At 45.0% G+C, this 15,749-nt stretch overlaps 1 protein-coding gene across 1 annotated transcript; it reads left to right on the forward strand.

Moving 5' to 3' along the window:
- The first annotated feature begins 2,322 nt into the window (after positions 1-2,322).
- LOC120044071 lies at positions 2,323-10,140 on the forward strand. Its single transcript, XM_038988658.1, has 8 exons — positions 2,323-2,406; positions 8,721-8,774; positions 8,877-8,969; positions 9,091-9,219; positions 9,391-9,462; positions 9,570-9,632; positions 9,817-9,982; positions 10,099-10,140. Exons 1-8 carry the CDS (start codon positions 2,336-2,338, stop codon positions 10,138-10,140), a joined length of 690 nt encoding a protein of 229 aa, XP_038844586.1. The 5' UTR covers positions 2,323-2,335.
- The last annotated feature ends 5,609 nt before the right edge of the window (positions 10,141-15,749 follow it).

The following is a 15,749-nucleotide window of genomic DNA, read 5'->3' on the forward strand; positions in this document are numbered from 1 at the left end:
GCAAGATGCTGCCACCACCATGCTTCACCGTAGGGATGGTGCCAGGTTTCCTCCAGACGTGATGCTTGGCATTCAGGCCAAAGAGTTCAATCTTGGTTTCATCAGACCAGAGAATCTTGTTTTTCATGGTCTGAGAGTCCTTTAGGTGCCTTTTGGCAAACTCCAAGCGGGCTGTCATGTTCCTTTTACTGAGGAGTGGCTTCTGTCTGGCCACTGTATCATAAATGCTTGATTGGTGGAGTGCTGCAGCAATGGCTGTCCTTCTGGAAGGTTCTCCCATCTCCACACAGGAACTCCAGAGCTCTATCAGAGTGATCATCAGGTTCTTGTCACCTCCCTGACCAATTCCCTTCTCCCCCGATTGCTCAGTTTGGCCAGGCGGCCAGCTCTAGGAAGAGTCTTGGTGGTTCTAAACTTCTTCCATTTAAGAATGATGGAGGCCATTATGTTCCTGGGGACCTTCAATGCTGTAGAAATGTTTTAGGATTGTGTCCAAAAAATACCGTCTCGGGTGCTCTACGGACAATTCCTTCGACCTCATGCCTTGTGCACTGTGAACTGTGGGACCTTATACAGACAGGTGTGTGCCTTTCCAAATAATGTCCAATCAATAGAATTTTCCACAGGTGGAATCAAGTTATAGAAACATCTCAAGGATGATAGATGGAAACAGGATGCACTTGAGCTCAATTTTGAGTCTCATAGCAAAGAGTCTGAATACTTATGTAAAGAAGGTATTGCTGCTTTTTAAATTTGTTTTATACATTTGCTAACATTTCTAAAAACCTGTTTTCACTTTGTTATTATGGGGTATTGTGTGTAGATTGATGAGGATTTTATTTGTTTAATCCATTTGAGAAAAATGGTGTAATGTAACAAAATGTGGAAAAAGTCAAGGGGTCTGAATACCTTCCGAATGCACTGTATATTCTGTATTGATCATTTGACTTGCCTTTTTCCAACTTTAAATCGTTTTTTGCCTTTCTTTCCCACAGACTGCCATTGCCAACAGTGGAGAGGACAAGCCAATGGAATTTGATAAGAATGAGGTGGTAACGATGAACAACAGTTCAATCACCCTCTATAAATGCCAAAATCTGAAAATGAACATAATTTACATTGATTCTACCCAGGTGAGCTCTGTAATTTCACATTATTTAGAGGTTGATTATAACAACTTACACATTTGTCTTTTTATTTATGGGTTTAATCCCGTATTGTTAGGATGCAACTGATGAAGCAATACCCCTCCCCATTCCCTCTTAGCAGAAGGCTGGAACTGAGTCTAATGGTGAAGAACCCCCAGTTAAGGAGAGATGTTCCCATTACATTGTCACAGGTAGATAGTTGACATTCCTCTTTTCCATCAATTTCAAGTATCTTTCAAGGGCACATAGAGAATAGCACTAAATCATATTCATTAATTTTGAATTATGTACACCTTTTAACCTCTGTCTGGCCTTTGTAGAGATGAGGAATGAGGTTGTGACAACTGCACCTTTGAATTCAACCATCATCCCAGGTGAGTACTGAGATGGCTAATTTTCACGATGAACATTGAGAGACCAATGTCAATCCCTTGAGAATTCGTTTTTTGATGTTTTTATATTCTGGACGCCTGCTTGGAAATTAAATTTGGGGAAAGACTACATAACTATATTCAGTATTTTGATTGATTATGTCATGGAAATAACTTTATTCTCTCTAATACCACCATTATAGATGGAGACCATCCTGATACAAACCGTGGTGACACTGATTTGATCTGGAAAATCATTGGTGAGTGTTTACGCAAATCTATCACCACAGCTTCCTCTGTATGAGCAAATGACAAGTAAATCTGACCTCAAAACAATGCTACCAAGATCAACTACTGTTAGAAGGTTATTTTTAAACCTTTTCATTTGTGTGAATATGTCAACATATGATGACTACATTTTGTTTTTCAGTTGGTGTTGTTGCTGTTGCTGTCATTGCTGGTCTGCTCTTTTTTTGTGTGTATAAATCTTGGCGAGACAAACAGTGGTGAGTATCTTATATAACTGTTTTTATAACAGCTTTATAACTGTTTTTGTCTTTAAGTCAATTAGAATTGTTGCAGATGGTATATGATAGTTATGAGACTAGTTCTCTCTGTCTTACTACTAGGGTTTAAAGTCAGACCAATGGGGTCCTAGCAGGTCACAAACAGGATGAGAACAGCCTGGAACTTGCAGGACACTTACAAACTACAGACTTGTCGGACATTTTGTAAAGTTACTGTTGTTTATCAAACATTATCATAATTTTTTATTAATGTAATAATCTCATCTTTAGCAACCAAGGCCACAGAGACATGGAAGAGGGTCAGTGCAATCCAGAACCAAACTCCATTCCTCTGATGCAGAATGAGCGACGTGATGCCAGGTAAACCTTTATACATCACTTTGATGATCTGTATGATAGTCTCACTGTCTTCAGCTGTTGCTATAGAACAGGGCTCTCCAACCCTGATCCTGGAGAGCTACTGTCCTGTAGGATTTCCCTCCAACCCTTATCTAGCACACCTGATTCTAATAATTATCTCAGGGATGGGCAACTGGAGGCCCGCGGACCCCCGTTTTACTGTTGACAGCTAGAATAGTAGAATACACAAGGTACCATTAAAAAATGTGGTTGTTCATCAGGAGTTTTCCTCTTGTCATGTCAGTCATTGAAAATCACTCAATCACAAAAAATTTTTGATTGGTAAATAAATCTGACCAGCTACGTAAACTTGTAGTAAACATCGTCAAATTGCTGACAGGGGGGGTGGGCATTGATTTTGTAAGTCACTGTCACTTAGATATCATATTGACATGCATACATTTCTCTCCACCCTAAGGCAAAATGAGTAGAATTGCATGCAATTAGTTATAAAATTGCAAATCTTCTCTCCTCCATATGGCAAAATGTGTAGAATTGCAGCAAACTTGCTTTAAATATCAAATCAAATTTTATTTGTCACATACACATGGTTAGCAGATGTTAATGCGAGTGTAGCGAAATGCTTGTGCTTCTAGTTCCGACAATGCAGTAATAACCAACGAGTAATCTAACCTAACAATTTCACAACAGCTACCTTATACACACAAGTGTAAAGGGATGAAGAATATGTACATAAAGATATATGAATGAGTGATGGTACAGAACGGCATAGGCAAGATGCAGTAGATGGTATCGAGTACAGTATATACATATGAGATGAGTAATGTAGGGTCTGTAAACATTATATTAAGTGGCATTGTTTAAAGTGGCTAGTGACACATTTTTTTAAATCAATTTTTCCATTTATTAAAGTGGCTGGAGTTGAGTCACTATGTTAGCAGCAGCCACTCAATGTTAGTGGTGACTGTTTAACAGTCTGATGGCCTTGAGATAGAAGCTGTTTTTCAGTCTCTCGGTCCCTGCTTTGATGCACCTGTACTGACCTCACCTTCTGGATGATAGCGGGGTGAACAGGCAGTGGTTCGGGTGGTTGTTGTCCTTGATGATCTTTATGGCCTTCCTGTGACATCGGGTGGTGTAGGTGTCCTGGAGGGCAGGTAGTTTGCCCCCGGTGATGCATTGTTGTCACGTCCTGACCATAGTTCTTATGTGTTTTGCTTGTTTAGTGTTGGTCAGGACGTGAGCTGGGTGGGAATTCTATGTTGTGTGTCTAGTTTGTCTGTTTCTGTGTCCAGCCTAATATGGTTCTCAATCAGAGACAGCTGTCAATCGTTTTCCCTGATTGAGAATCATATATAGGTGGCTTGTTTTGTGTTGGGGATTGTGGGTGGTTGTTTCCTGTGTCAGTGTTTGTGCCACACAGGACTGTGACGGTTAGTTCGTTTGTTATTTTGTATCGTGTCTATGTCTAACGTTAGTAGCTTGTGTATTGCACTTTCGTTTGTAGCTTCACGGTCGTTTGTTGTTTTGTATTAGTTTGTCAGTATCTTGTCTTTGTGTTTATTAAATTCATGGAAAATTACCACGCTGCACATTGGTCCTCTGATCCTTCTCGCCTCTCCTCGTCTGAGGAGGAGGACGACGTAGACTGCCGTTACAGAACCACCCACCAAACTCGGACCAAGCAGCGTGAGTACGAGCAGCAGCGGCCCACTACACAGGAATCCTGGACATGGGAGGAAATTCTGGAGGGTAAAGGACACTGGGCTCACATTGGAGAATATCGCCGCTCTCGGGAAGAGATGGAGGCAGCTAAAGCCCAGGAGCGGTGGTATGAGGAGGCAGCACGGAAGCGTGGCTGGAAGCCCGTGAAGAAACCCCAAAAAATTCTTGGGGGGGGATAAAGGGTAGTGTGGCGAAGGTAGGTAGGAAACCTGCGCCCACTTCCCATGCTTACCGTGGAGAGCGGGAGTACGGGCAGACACCGTGTTATGCGGAAGAGCGCACGGTGTCTCCTGTACGTGTGCATAGCCCGGTGCGGGTTATTCCACCTCCCCGCACTGGGCGGGCTAGATTGAGCATTGAGCCAAGTGCCATGAAGCCGGCTCAACATATCTGGCCTCCAGTACGTCTCCTCGGGCCGGTGTACATGGCACCAGCCTTACGTATGGTGTCCCCGGTTCGCCAACACAGCCCAGTGCGGGTTATTCCACCTCCCCGCACTGGACGGGCTACGGGGAGCATTCAACCAGGTAAGGTTGGGCAGGCTCAGTGCTCAAGGGAGCCAGTACGCCTGCACGGTCCGGTATATCCGGCGCCACTTTCCCGCCCCAGCCCAGTACCACCAGTGCCTACACCACGCACCAGGCTTCTAGTGCGTCTCCAGAGCCCTGTTCCTCCTCCACGCACTCCCTGTGGTGCGTGTCTCCAGCCCAGTGCCTCCAGTTCCGGCACCACGCATCAAGCCTCCTGTGCGTCTCCAGAGCCCTGTACGCACTGTTCCTTCTCCCCGCACTCGCCCTGAGGTGCGTGCCCTCAGCCCGGTACCACCAGTGCCGGTACCACGCACCAGGCCTATAGTGCGCTTTGAGAGTCCAGTGTGCCCTGTTCCTGCTCCCCGCACTAGCCTTGAGGTGCATGTCTCCAGTCCGGTACCACCAGTTCCGGCACCACGCACCAGGCCTACTGTGCGCCTCAGCAGGTCAGAGTCGGCCGTCTGCCCAACGCCGCCTGCACTGCTCGTCTGCCCAGCGCCGTCTGAGCTGCCTGCACTGCTCGTCTGCCCAGCGCCATCTGAGCCATCCGTCTGCCCAGCGCCATCTGAGCCATCCGTCTGCCCAGCGCCATCTGAGCCATCTGTCTGCCCAGCGCCATCTGAGCCATCCGTCTGCCCAGCGCCATCTGAGCCATCCGTCTGCCCAGCGCCTTCTGAGCCATCCGTCTGCCCAGCGCCTTCTGAGCCATCCGTCTGCCCAGCGCCATCTGAGCCATCCGTCTGCCCAGCGCCATCTGAGCCATCCGTCTGCCACGAGCCTTCAAAGCCGCCCGTCTGTCCCGAGCCATTAGAGCCGTCCGTCAGTCAGGAGCCGCTAGAGCCGTCCGTCAGTCAGGAGCCGCTAGAGCCGTCCGTCAGTCAGGAGCTGCCAGAGCCGCCAGCCAGTCAGGAGCTGCCAGAGCCGCCAGCCAGTCAGGAGCTGCCAGAGCCGCCAGCCAGTCAGGAGCTGCCAGAGCCGCCAGCCAGTCAGGAGCTGCCAGAGCCGCCAGCCAGTCAGGAGCTGCCAGAGCCGCCAGCCAGTCAGGAGCTGCCAGAGCCGCCAGCCAGTCAGGAGCTGCCAGAGCCGCCAGCCAGTCAGGAGCTGCCAGAGCCGCCAGCCAGTCAGGAGCTGCCAGAGCCGCCAGCCAGTCAGGAGCTGCCAGAGCCGCCAGCCAGTCATGCGCCGCCCTCCAGTCATGAGCCGCCCTCCAGTCATGAGCCGCCCTCCAGTCATGAGCCGCCCTCCAGTCATGAGCCGCCCTCCAGTCATGAGCCGCCCTCCAGTCATGAGCCGCCCTCCAGTCATGAGCCGCCCTCCAGTCATGAGCCGCCCTACAGTCATGAGCCGCCCTACAGTCATGAGCCGCCCTACAGTCATGAGCCGCCCTTCAGTCATGAGCCGCCACTCAGTCATGAGCCGCCACTCAGTCATGAGCCGCCACTCAGTCATGAGCCGCCACTCAGTCATGAGCCGCCACTCAGTCATGAGCCGCCACTCAGTCCGGAGCTGCCACTCAGTCCGGAGCTGCCATTAGTCCAGAGCTGCCTCTCTGTCCGGAGTTGCCCCTCTGTCCTGAGCTACCTCTCTGTCCTGAGCTACCTCTCTGTCCTGAGCTACCTCCTAAATCATGTGGGGGCCTTGGGGAGGATTCTTAGGCCAAGGTCGTGGGCGAGGGTCGCCACTCAAAGGACGCTAAGGAGGGGGACAAAGACAGTGGTGGAGTGGTGTCCTCGTCCACCGCCGGAGCCACCACCACGGACAGATGCCCACCCAGACCCTCCCCTTGAGTTTTAGGGGTGCGTTCGGAGTCCGCACCTCAGGGGGGGGGGGGGGGGGGGGGGGGTACTGTCACGTCCTGACCATAGTTCTTATGTGTTTTGCTTGTTTAGTGTTGGTCAGTACGTGAGCTGGGTGGGAATTCTATGTTGTGTGTCTAGTTTGTCTGTTTCTGTGTCCAGCCTAATATGGTTCTCAATCAGAGACAGCTGTCAATCGTTGTCCCTGATTGAGAATCATATATAGGTGGCTTGTTTTGTGTTGGGGATTGTGGGTGGTTGTTTCCTGTGTCAGTGTTTGTGCCACACAGGACTGTGACGGTTAGTTCGTTTGTTATTTTGTATCGTGTCTATGTCTAACGTTAGTAGCTTGTGTATTGCACTTTCGTTTGTAGCTTCACGGTCGTTTGTTGTTTTGTATTAGTTTGTCAGTATCTTGTCTTTGTGTTTATTAAATTCATGGAAAATTACCACGCTGCACATTGGTCCTCTGATCCTTCTCGCCTCTCCTCGTCTGAGGAGGAGGACGACGTAGACTGCCGTTACAATTGTGCAGACCTCACTACCCTCTGGAGAGCCTTGCGGTTGTGGGCGGAGCAGTTGCCGTACCAGGCGGTGATACAGCCTGACAGGATGCTCTCGATTGTGCATCTGTAAAAGTTTGAGTGCTTTTGGTGACAAGCTAAATTTCTTCAGCCTCCTGAGGTTGAAGAGGCGCTGCTACGTCTTCTTCACCACGCTGTCTGTGTGGGTGGACCAATTCAGTTTGTCCGTGATGTGTACGCCGAGGAACTTAACTTTCTACCCTCTCCACTACTGTCCCGTCGATGTGGATATGGGGGTGCTCCCTCTGCTGTTTCCTGAAGTCCACGATCATCTCCTTTGTTTTGTTGACATTGAGTGTGAGGTTATTATCCTTTTCCTCTGCAAAATGTTCTCTAATCCCCATAGCAAAATGTTGCTTAGGGCCGGCTCTGACTGCATGTGTGAGTGTGAATGTGGGTACGCAGACCCACGAGCCACTGTGGTCCCTCATAATGAATTCAGATTTTTGTGGCCCCCTGTAACGAACGTCGTTGGGAGAAGGAGAAGAGGACCAAGGTGCAGCGTGGTAAGTATTCATAATACTTTTAATAAATACGAACACTTGAACAAAAACAACAAAACGACAAACGAACAGTTCTGCAAGGTGCAATACACAAAACAGAAAACAACTACCCACAAACACAGGTGGGAACAGGCTACCTAAGTATGGTTCTCAATCAGAGACAACGATTGACAGCTGCCTCTGATTGGGAACCATACCAGGCCAAACACATAGAAAAGGACAACATAGAACAAAACATAGAATGCCCACCCCAACTCACGCCCTGACCTAACCAAAATAGAGACATAAACAAGGAACTAAGGTCAGGGCGTGACACCCCCATCAAAGTTGCTCATCCCTGAAAGCTGATTAAAAAGCTGCATCAGGATAGTTACAACTGGGGTTGGAGAGAGAACCTACAGGAGGGTAGCGCTCCAGGAACAGGGTTGGAAAGCCCTGCTATAGAAGGCAAAGGAAGAATTACTCAATAGATCTGCATGGCATTTCTTTTATCTTTTTTTTTCTTTTTATAAATTTTACCCCCCTTTTCTCCCCAATTTCGTGGTATCCAATTGTTACTAATTACTATCTTGTCTCATCGCTACAACTCCCGTACGGGCTCGGGAGAGACGGAGGTCGAAAGCCATGCGTCCTCCGAAACACAACCCAACCAAGCCAAGCCGCACTGCTTCTTAACACAGCGCGCCTCCAACCCGGAAGCCAGCCGCACCAATATGTCGGAGGAAACACTGTGCACCTGGCTACCAGGTTAGCAGGCACTGCGCCCGGCCCGCCACAGGAGTCGCTGGTGCGCGATGAGACAAGGATACCGGCCAAACCCTCCCTAACCCGGACAATTGTGCGTCGCCCCACGGACCTCCCGGTCACGGCCGGCTGCGACAGAGCCTGGGCGCGAACCCAGAGTCTCTGGTGGCACAGCTAGCGCTGCGATGCAGTGCCCTAGACCACTGCGCCACCCGGGAGGCCCCTGGTGGCATTTTTTAATACCGGTAATGTCTATTGGCAAGCAACAACTTTCACCAACGACCCTGCCTTTAGAGCCCTTTCCAGGCAAGACATAACATATTCAAGTCAGAAGGGCAACTGGTGTATTTTTGACTGGTGTAATGTATCGTAGATGATTCCACTTGTACCTGTGGGTATCTGACTGAACCTTTGGTACATGTTTTATCACAGAGACATCAGAAAGCCTGATGACGTTGAGACTGTTGAAGCTGTGGTTGTTCCCAGGTTAGTTACAATACCTCTATTACATATTTATACTCTACTCTGTCCTGGATCAGTTTGACTTGCTTATCCTTTCAGTCATGCTCATCATAATCTCACTTTTAGTGACCAAGGAGGTGAGCCAGGAGAGGAGAGCAGGCAGCCCATGGACAATGAAGAGACAGGCGCTGACAACCCTCTGCTGAATGGAGATGCCAGGTAAACTGTACCACATGACTAATCACCTGTCAGTCCTCTGTAATGTAGACTATGGAGAACATTTGTATCCTTCCCAGTCGAGATCCTTAAATCCTTATCAATGTAATAATCTCAACTTTAGTGGCCAAGGAGAGGAAGGTGTTCTAGGAATGGAGGATGGAAAGCCGTCAGACAATGACAGAGCAGACACTGAAACCTGTCAGAAGACACATGCTGATTCCCCTCCACTGAATGTACCCAAGGTTGTCAGGTAAATTCTCCACATGAGGACTCCTTTGGTAGATCTTCATTATCAATCTCATTTCTCCCTTCAGAATTGATCCCATGTATCATGTTAGTCTCTGCCTCTATGGAGGACAATGTTGTTTGTGCTGGATCAAGAGTTTTAATCCTGGTGATAGCCCTGTTATTGCTCCCACAGGGTTAACAGCCAGACTGATGACCCACAGCTTCTGGGTCAACCTCAGAGCAATGGACGCGTGCCATATAGAAGGTGAGAATGTGTATTTATCTGTGTGTAAAGTTGCATGGGATGGTAGAGGAGGTTAAATAACTGGTTGAGGTCATGTTTCCTGATCCAGTCTGTATCTTACTCCACAGGGAATCACACCTGACCAATGGGGCCCCAGGTCAGGGTGCTGGTGAGACTTCACCCCTCTGCAAGTGAGTCACTCCTCTGTCATTTAGGTCATGAACACGTAGACCATGTGTACCCCTCTCCAACAGATGCACCCCCAGGGGGGGGGGCAGGACCGAGTTTGAGAAACACTGTTATCTGTTATCTCTACAGGGGACAGTATTATGGTGGATCATGAATGTGAATGTTGATGTCTTATTTCTCCAACAGGGTTAACGATGAGACTAAGGAAGTGACTCCTGGTGCACAGAGTCCAGGACCTCCTCAGATGAATGGAGGACCTCCCATGTCTAACAGAGCTGCCGAGGATACCACTGCTCTATTGGACAAACAGGCCTTGGACAAGGACCAAGTCACCAAACCTCCTGAGTTAATAGTAAGTACTGTTAATGTCCTCTGACAACTGGTGAACTGTTTGGCTTGGTATCTAAAATGACGGGGCTCGTTGTCTTTTAGCTCCAACATATTTGTAACTCTTGTGTTTTTCCCAAGGACAAAGGACCTAATGACATGGAATCAAGAGGAGAACTGTAACAAACGATGGACGTTTGTATAAGAAAATAAAACCTAATAAGATATGATAAGATACAGTAATATATGATATACAGTACTTATTATAAGATACACATATGTGACTAGCTTCATCATAATCAGTCATGTCAACCCCAAGACACATTCTGACCAGTGTGTTTTACTGCACATTGATTTTCAGAAACCTCAACAGTTTAGTAAGTTAATTCTCTATGTGACAAGTGTAGTCTGGATAGGTTAGGAAACATGTTTAAGTGAAATCAGTTGAAATTCCAAAACAGCCCAGGACTTGTAGATAACTAAAATTACAAAATTATTATAATCTGAAAATGAGTGTGATTTATGACTGATTATGATACAGCATGTCACATATTAGCTACAGAATACAACATTATAAAGATATGAAAGGATGGTAATATCATACTTACGCTAGTATTGTATACTATACATACAAGCAAATATCAATCATATACACATGGGAAGATGCATAAAACATAAACCTCTTTAGTAGAGACATTTCCAAGGTCCTGAGGTCTCAATGTCTTGTGGACATGTCAAATAGCTAAACATTGACCGGGCGTTATTTACACTATATATACACAAAAGTATGTGGACACCCCTTCAAATGAGTGGATATGTCTATTTCAGCCACACCCGTTGCTGACAGGTGTATAAAATCGAGCACACAGCCATGCAATCTCCATCGACAAACATTGGCAGTAGAATGGCCTTACTGAAGAGCTCAGTGACTTTCAATGTGGCACCATCATAGGATGCTACCTTTCCTACAAGTCAGTTCATAAAATTTCTGCCCTGCTAGAGCTGCCCTGGCCACCTGTAAGGGCTGTTATTGTGGAGCATCATTGGCTCAGCCATGAAGTGGTAGGCCACACAAGCTCACAGAACAGGACCACCAGGTGCTGAAATGCGTAGTGCATAAAAATAGTCTGTCCTCGGTTGCAACACTCACTACAGAGTTCAAAACTGCCTCTGGAAGCATCGTCAGCACAATTGTTCGTCATGAGCTTCATGAATTGGGTTTCCATGACCGAACAGCCGCACACAAGCCTAAGTTCACCATGCGCAATGCCAAGCGTCGGCTGGAGTGGTGTAAGGCTTGCCGCCATTGGACTCTGGAGCAGTGGAAACGCGTTCTTGCTTCACCATTTGTTAGTCCATCAGACGAATCTGGGTTTGGCGGATGCCAGGAGAACGCTACCTGCCCCAATGCATAGTGCCAACTGTAAAGTTTGGTGGAGGAGGAATAATAGTCTGGGTCTGTTTTTCATGGTTCGGGCTAGGCCCCTTAGTTCCAGTGAAGGGAAATCTTAACACTACAGCATACAATGACATTATAGATGATTCTGTGCTTCCAACTTTGTGGCAACAGTTTGGGGAAGGCCCTTTCCTGTTTCAGCATGACAATGCCCCCATGGACAAAGCGAGGTACATACAAAATGATTTGTTGAGATCTGTGTGGAAGAACTTGATTGGCCTGCACATAGCCCTGACCTCAACCCCATCGACCACCTTTGGGATGAATTGGAACGCCAACTGCGAGCCAGGCCTAATCGCCCAACATCAGTGCCCTACCTCACTAATGCTCTTGTGGCTGAATGGTCCCTGCAGCAATGTTCCAACATCTAGAGGAAAGCCTTCTCAGAAGAGTGGAGACAATTATAGCAGCAAAGGGGGGACCAACTCCATATTAAAACCCATGATTTTGGAATGAGATGTTTGACGAGCAGGTGTCCACATACTTTTGGTCATGTAGTGTAGAAGAGACATCATTATCACAGGGCCCAGTCTTAGAAGCTTTATTTTACTGAAGAAATGATTCATTATTTGAGAGTTGCAGCATGGTAGAGTTAAAATAACTTGCATAATTTGTCCCAAGTTCACAGACATTTAACATAAACCGACACCTGTAATCCTACTTTCAGTAAAGAAAGTTGATGTTCCATTTTCCTTTAGAGACTAGAGTCCTCAAACTCAACTCTGGACCTCGAAACAAGTTCCACTGCATTTTGTCATTCTTCCCCTCTAATCAGGGACTGATTTAGACCTGTGACCCCAGTGTAGTGCAATTAATTATCAGGTATTACAGAAAACCAGCAGGCTCCGGACCTCGTAGGGTAAGAGTTGAGTACCCCTGCTCTAGAAGATACTACAACAGACTTTATTTAAACCACCGTTTTCATAGGAAATCATGATTGGTCAGTTAAAACAGGTAACACTTCATATGGATGTTCTCTTTATAATGCATTATAGGAGCATTAATAACACCTTCTATTCATAATGCATCAGGATGAACAACATATGTGCTAATAACTGCACATGAACATCTATAACTGCATAAAGCATTATCACCAGGATGTGTAATACCTTATGAAGCAAAGTATTACTATGCCAGATGCCATATTTGAAAAGCACATTAGGATCATTATATTATACATTCTGTGCTCATTAAGTGGTAGGCTATATTCTAATTTCACTGCATACCCTCTTACACCTATGTAACTCTGTCTTGCGTACTTAAAGGGATAGTCCACCCATATTACAAAACTACATGTTGTTGTTCTTACCCTGTAAGCAGTCTATGGACAAGATAAGAAAGCAATCCATGCTTTGGTTTTGTTTACTGTACTTGGTTAGAAATATGCATGTTAGCATTTGTGGCACAAATCCAAGTCAATAACCCTGTTAAAATCCTTTTTTGAAAATCATCCTAAAGTGTCAACATTTGATTGTGTACCACAACTCAGTTATTTTAAGATGATTTTGAAATGAAGCATGAAAACAATGCAAGAAAGGGGATATTGGCCTCACATTACTTGACATGGGATTTGATCTAAAAAGTTTGCATTTGAAGACAGTGGTCAGGTAAACAAAACCAAAGCATGGATTGCTGTCTGAGCTTTTCCATAGACTGCTTACGGTGTCACGTCGTGTATGTAGGTGGCAGGGAAGTCAAGCGCAGGAGAATTAAACTTGGTATAAATGGAGTATTTTAATAACTTAAAACATAAACTCCAAAACCAAAGTCCAAAATAAAATAAATGTGGGTACAAGAACCCATCGCACACCAATCCATAGAACATGAACATAACAATAAACAATCTGACAAGGACATGAGGGGAAACAGAGGGTTAAATACATAACAATTAATGTACGGGATTGGAACCAGGTGTGTAAGAAGACCAGACAAAACCAATGGAAAATGAAACATAGATCAATGATGGCTAGAAGACTGGTGAAATCGATCACCGAGCACCGCTCGAACAAGGAGAGGCATTGACTTCGGCAGAAGTCGTGACATACGGGGTAAAGAAAGAAAATTATATTTTGTAATTTGGGTGAACTATCCCTTTAACAGGAGTGCGGAACTCCTACGTGAAGTCGTTACAGTATAGCCCTCTGACACAATTTCCTAAAGAGCATTTCATGTAGGTCATACCACTTAGCTTCATAATCATAAGGCATTATGCTGCCTGCTTAAAATGCTGTAGGAATATATAGACATGTATTAGCAGCCATTAGTGCCTATTTCATGCAATATGATGTATAATGCATAGATTAGAAGGTGTTATAAATGCACTTATAACACATTATGAAGAGGGTATTCATAGGAAGTGTTATCCACAGGTCCTGCGGAAGGAACTGTACCCCACATCCCCACCTACTAGTGACATTGTGAAAAATACCACACCTTTAGACAGTAATTGTGTAGCTATGTTGACATTTGTGTTCACCGTTTAATTAGAATGTTTATCACATTGAGAGTATCTGACAGGTCAAATGACTTAGGCGAATGACAACCACATACATTGAGACCTTATAACCTTAGTGTCAGAAAAGGTTCATTTTCTTCACATTTGAATTATGGTTGTTTACTTACCTGTAATGTATTTGATATGTCATGTCTGTGGGTTGATCTCATATATTTATGAATGGCTTTCGCCTGATGCTTTTTATGGTTAGTTACCTTACACATGTATTTAGTTTAATTTCCTTATTACATTTTCATTACCATTTTATAGTACTATGCATTTTGATTGTTGGATTGATATGATCTGCTCATACATTGCCATACACGTGAGTGAGTTAAGACTATTGTTTAATGAACGACTCAGGTCTGATAGATACAATTGTCCCTCATACTCTCATGTATTATTTGTAACAAACTTTCTGCATGCATTTGTATGAGGAAACCTCCATTATTGTCATTTTCATATCTACTTTTTAGCCTGCAAGTTTAGGAAGACTATTCTGCAGAGTTTTGTGTTTTATATAATAGAAATGTAGAACCCAAGATTACTTCTTAGTATTATAATATGCGTTTAATTCCTTTTATCATTTAAATATTCCTTTCCAGCTTGTGGTCGTGTTTTCTTCAAATGAGACACTGGAGGAGAGGGAAAGATCAAACTGATGATTTATTTAGTCTTGTGTCACTCTTGTTTTTATTTTTTCAAGTTCATGCAGAGACACACACACAGACACACACACACACACGTGCCACACTAAGGCTCCTGGTTTCTACAGTAGCTACCGTAGACCCTCACAGATGTGATCATGTACACAACTGTACTGAGTCCAAAGTACTGTCTTTATTGGATGTCTGATGTGTTCACCCGTAACACACAGTAGACAATGATGGTATGGTACAGTATGTGGAAGATAATGAGTTTACTGATATGGACAATTCCCATACATTTTGTCTGTGGTAGTGATACATATTATGTACTCCACTTCTTCATACAGATGGACTGAAGGACAAACAGACAGGTGGACTGAGTTTGCCTGTGTAGACGGTTGATAGATTGGTACATGATGCCTCTCCCTCAGTAGTTTCCCTGTGTAGGCGGTTGATAGATTGGTACATGATGCCTCTCCCTCAGTTTCCCTGTGTAGACAGTTGATAGATTGGTACATGATGCCTCTCCCTCAGTTTCCCTGTGTAGACAGTTGATAGATTGGTACATGATGCCTCTCCCTCAGTTTCCCTATGTAGACAGTTGATAGATTGGTACATGATGCAAAAATATAAATGCAAAATGTAAAGTGTTGGTCTCAGGGTTCATGAGCTGAAATAAAAAATCCCACAAAAGCTGATTTCTCAAAAATGTTGTGCACAAATTTGTTTACATCCCTATTAGTGAGCATTTCTCCTTTGCCAAGATAATCCATCCATCTGACAAATGTGGCATATCAAGAACCTGATTAAACAGCAGTGGTGGAAAACGTATCCAATTGTCATACTTGAGTGAAAGTATAGATACCTTAATAGAAAGTTACTGAAGTAAAAGTGAAAGTCAGCCAGTAAAATACTACTTGAGTAAAAGTCTAAATGTATTTGGCTTTAAATATACTTAAGTATCAAAAGTAAACATATTTGCTGAAAAAAGTACTTCATTGTCAAAAGTAAAAGTATAAATCATTCAAAAGTTCTATTATTTAGCAAATCAGACAGAACAATTGTCTTGTTTTTTTAATTTTCAGATAGCCAGGGGCACACTCCAACACTCAGACATTATTTACAAAAGATGCATTTGTGTTTAGTGAGTCCACCAGACCAGAGGCAGTATGGATGACCGCGTGTTCTCTTGATA

This window comes from Salvelinus namaycush, chromosome 3 (genome assembly GCF_016432855.1).
Source record: "Salvelinus namaycush isolate Seneca chromosome 3, SaNama_1.0, whole genome shotgun sequence".
NCBI classification, from domain to species: Eukaryota; Metazoa; Chordata; class Actinopteri; order Salmoniformes; family Salmonidae; genus Salvelinus; species Salvelinus namaycush.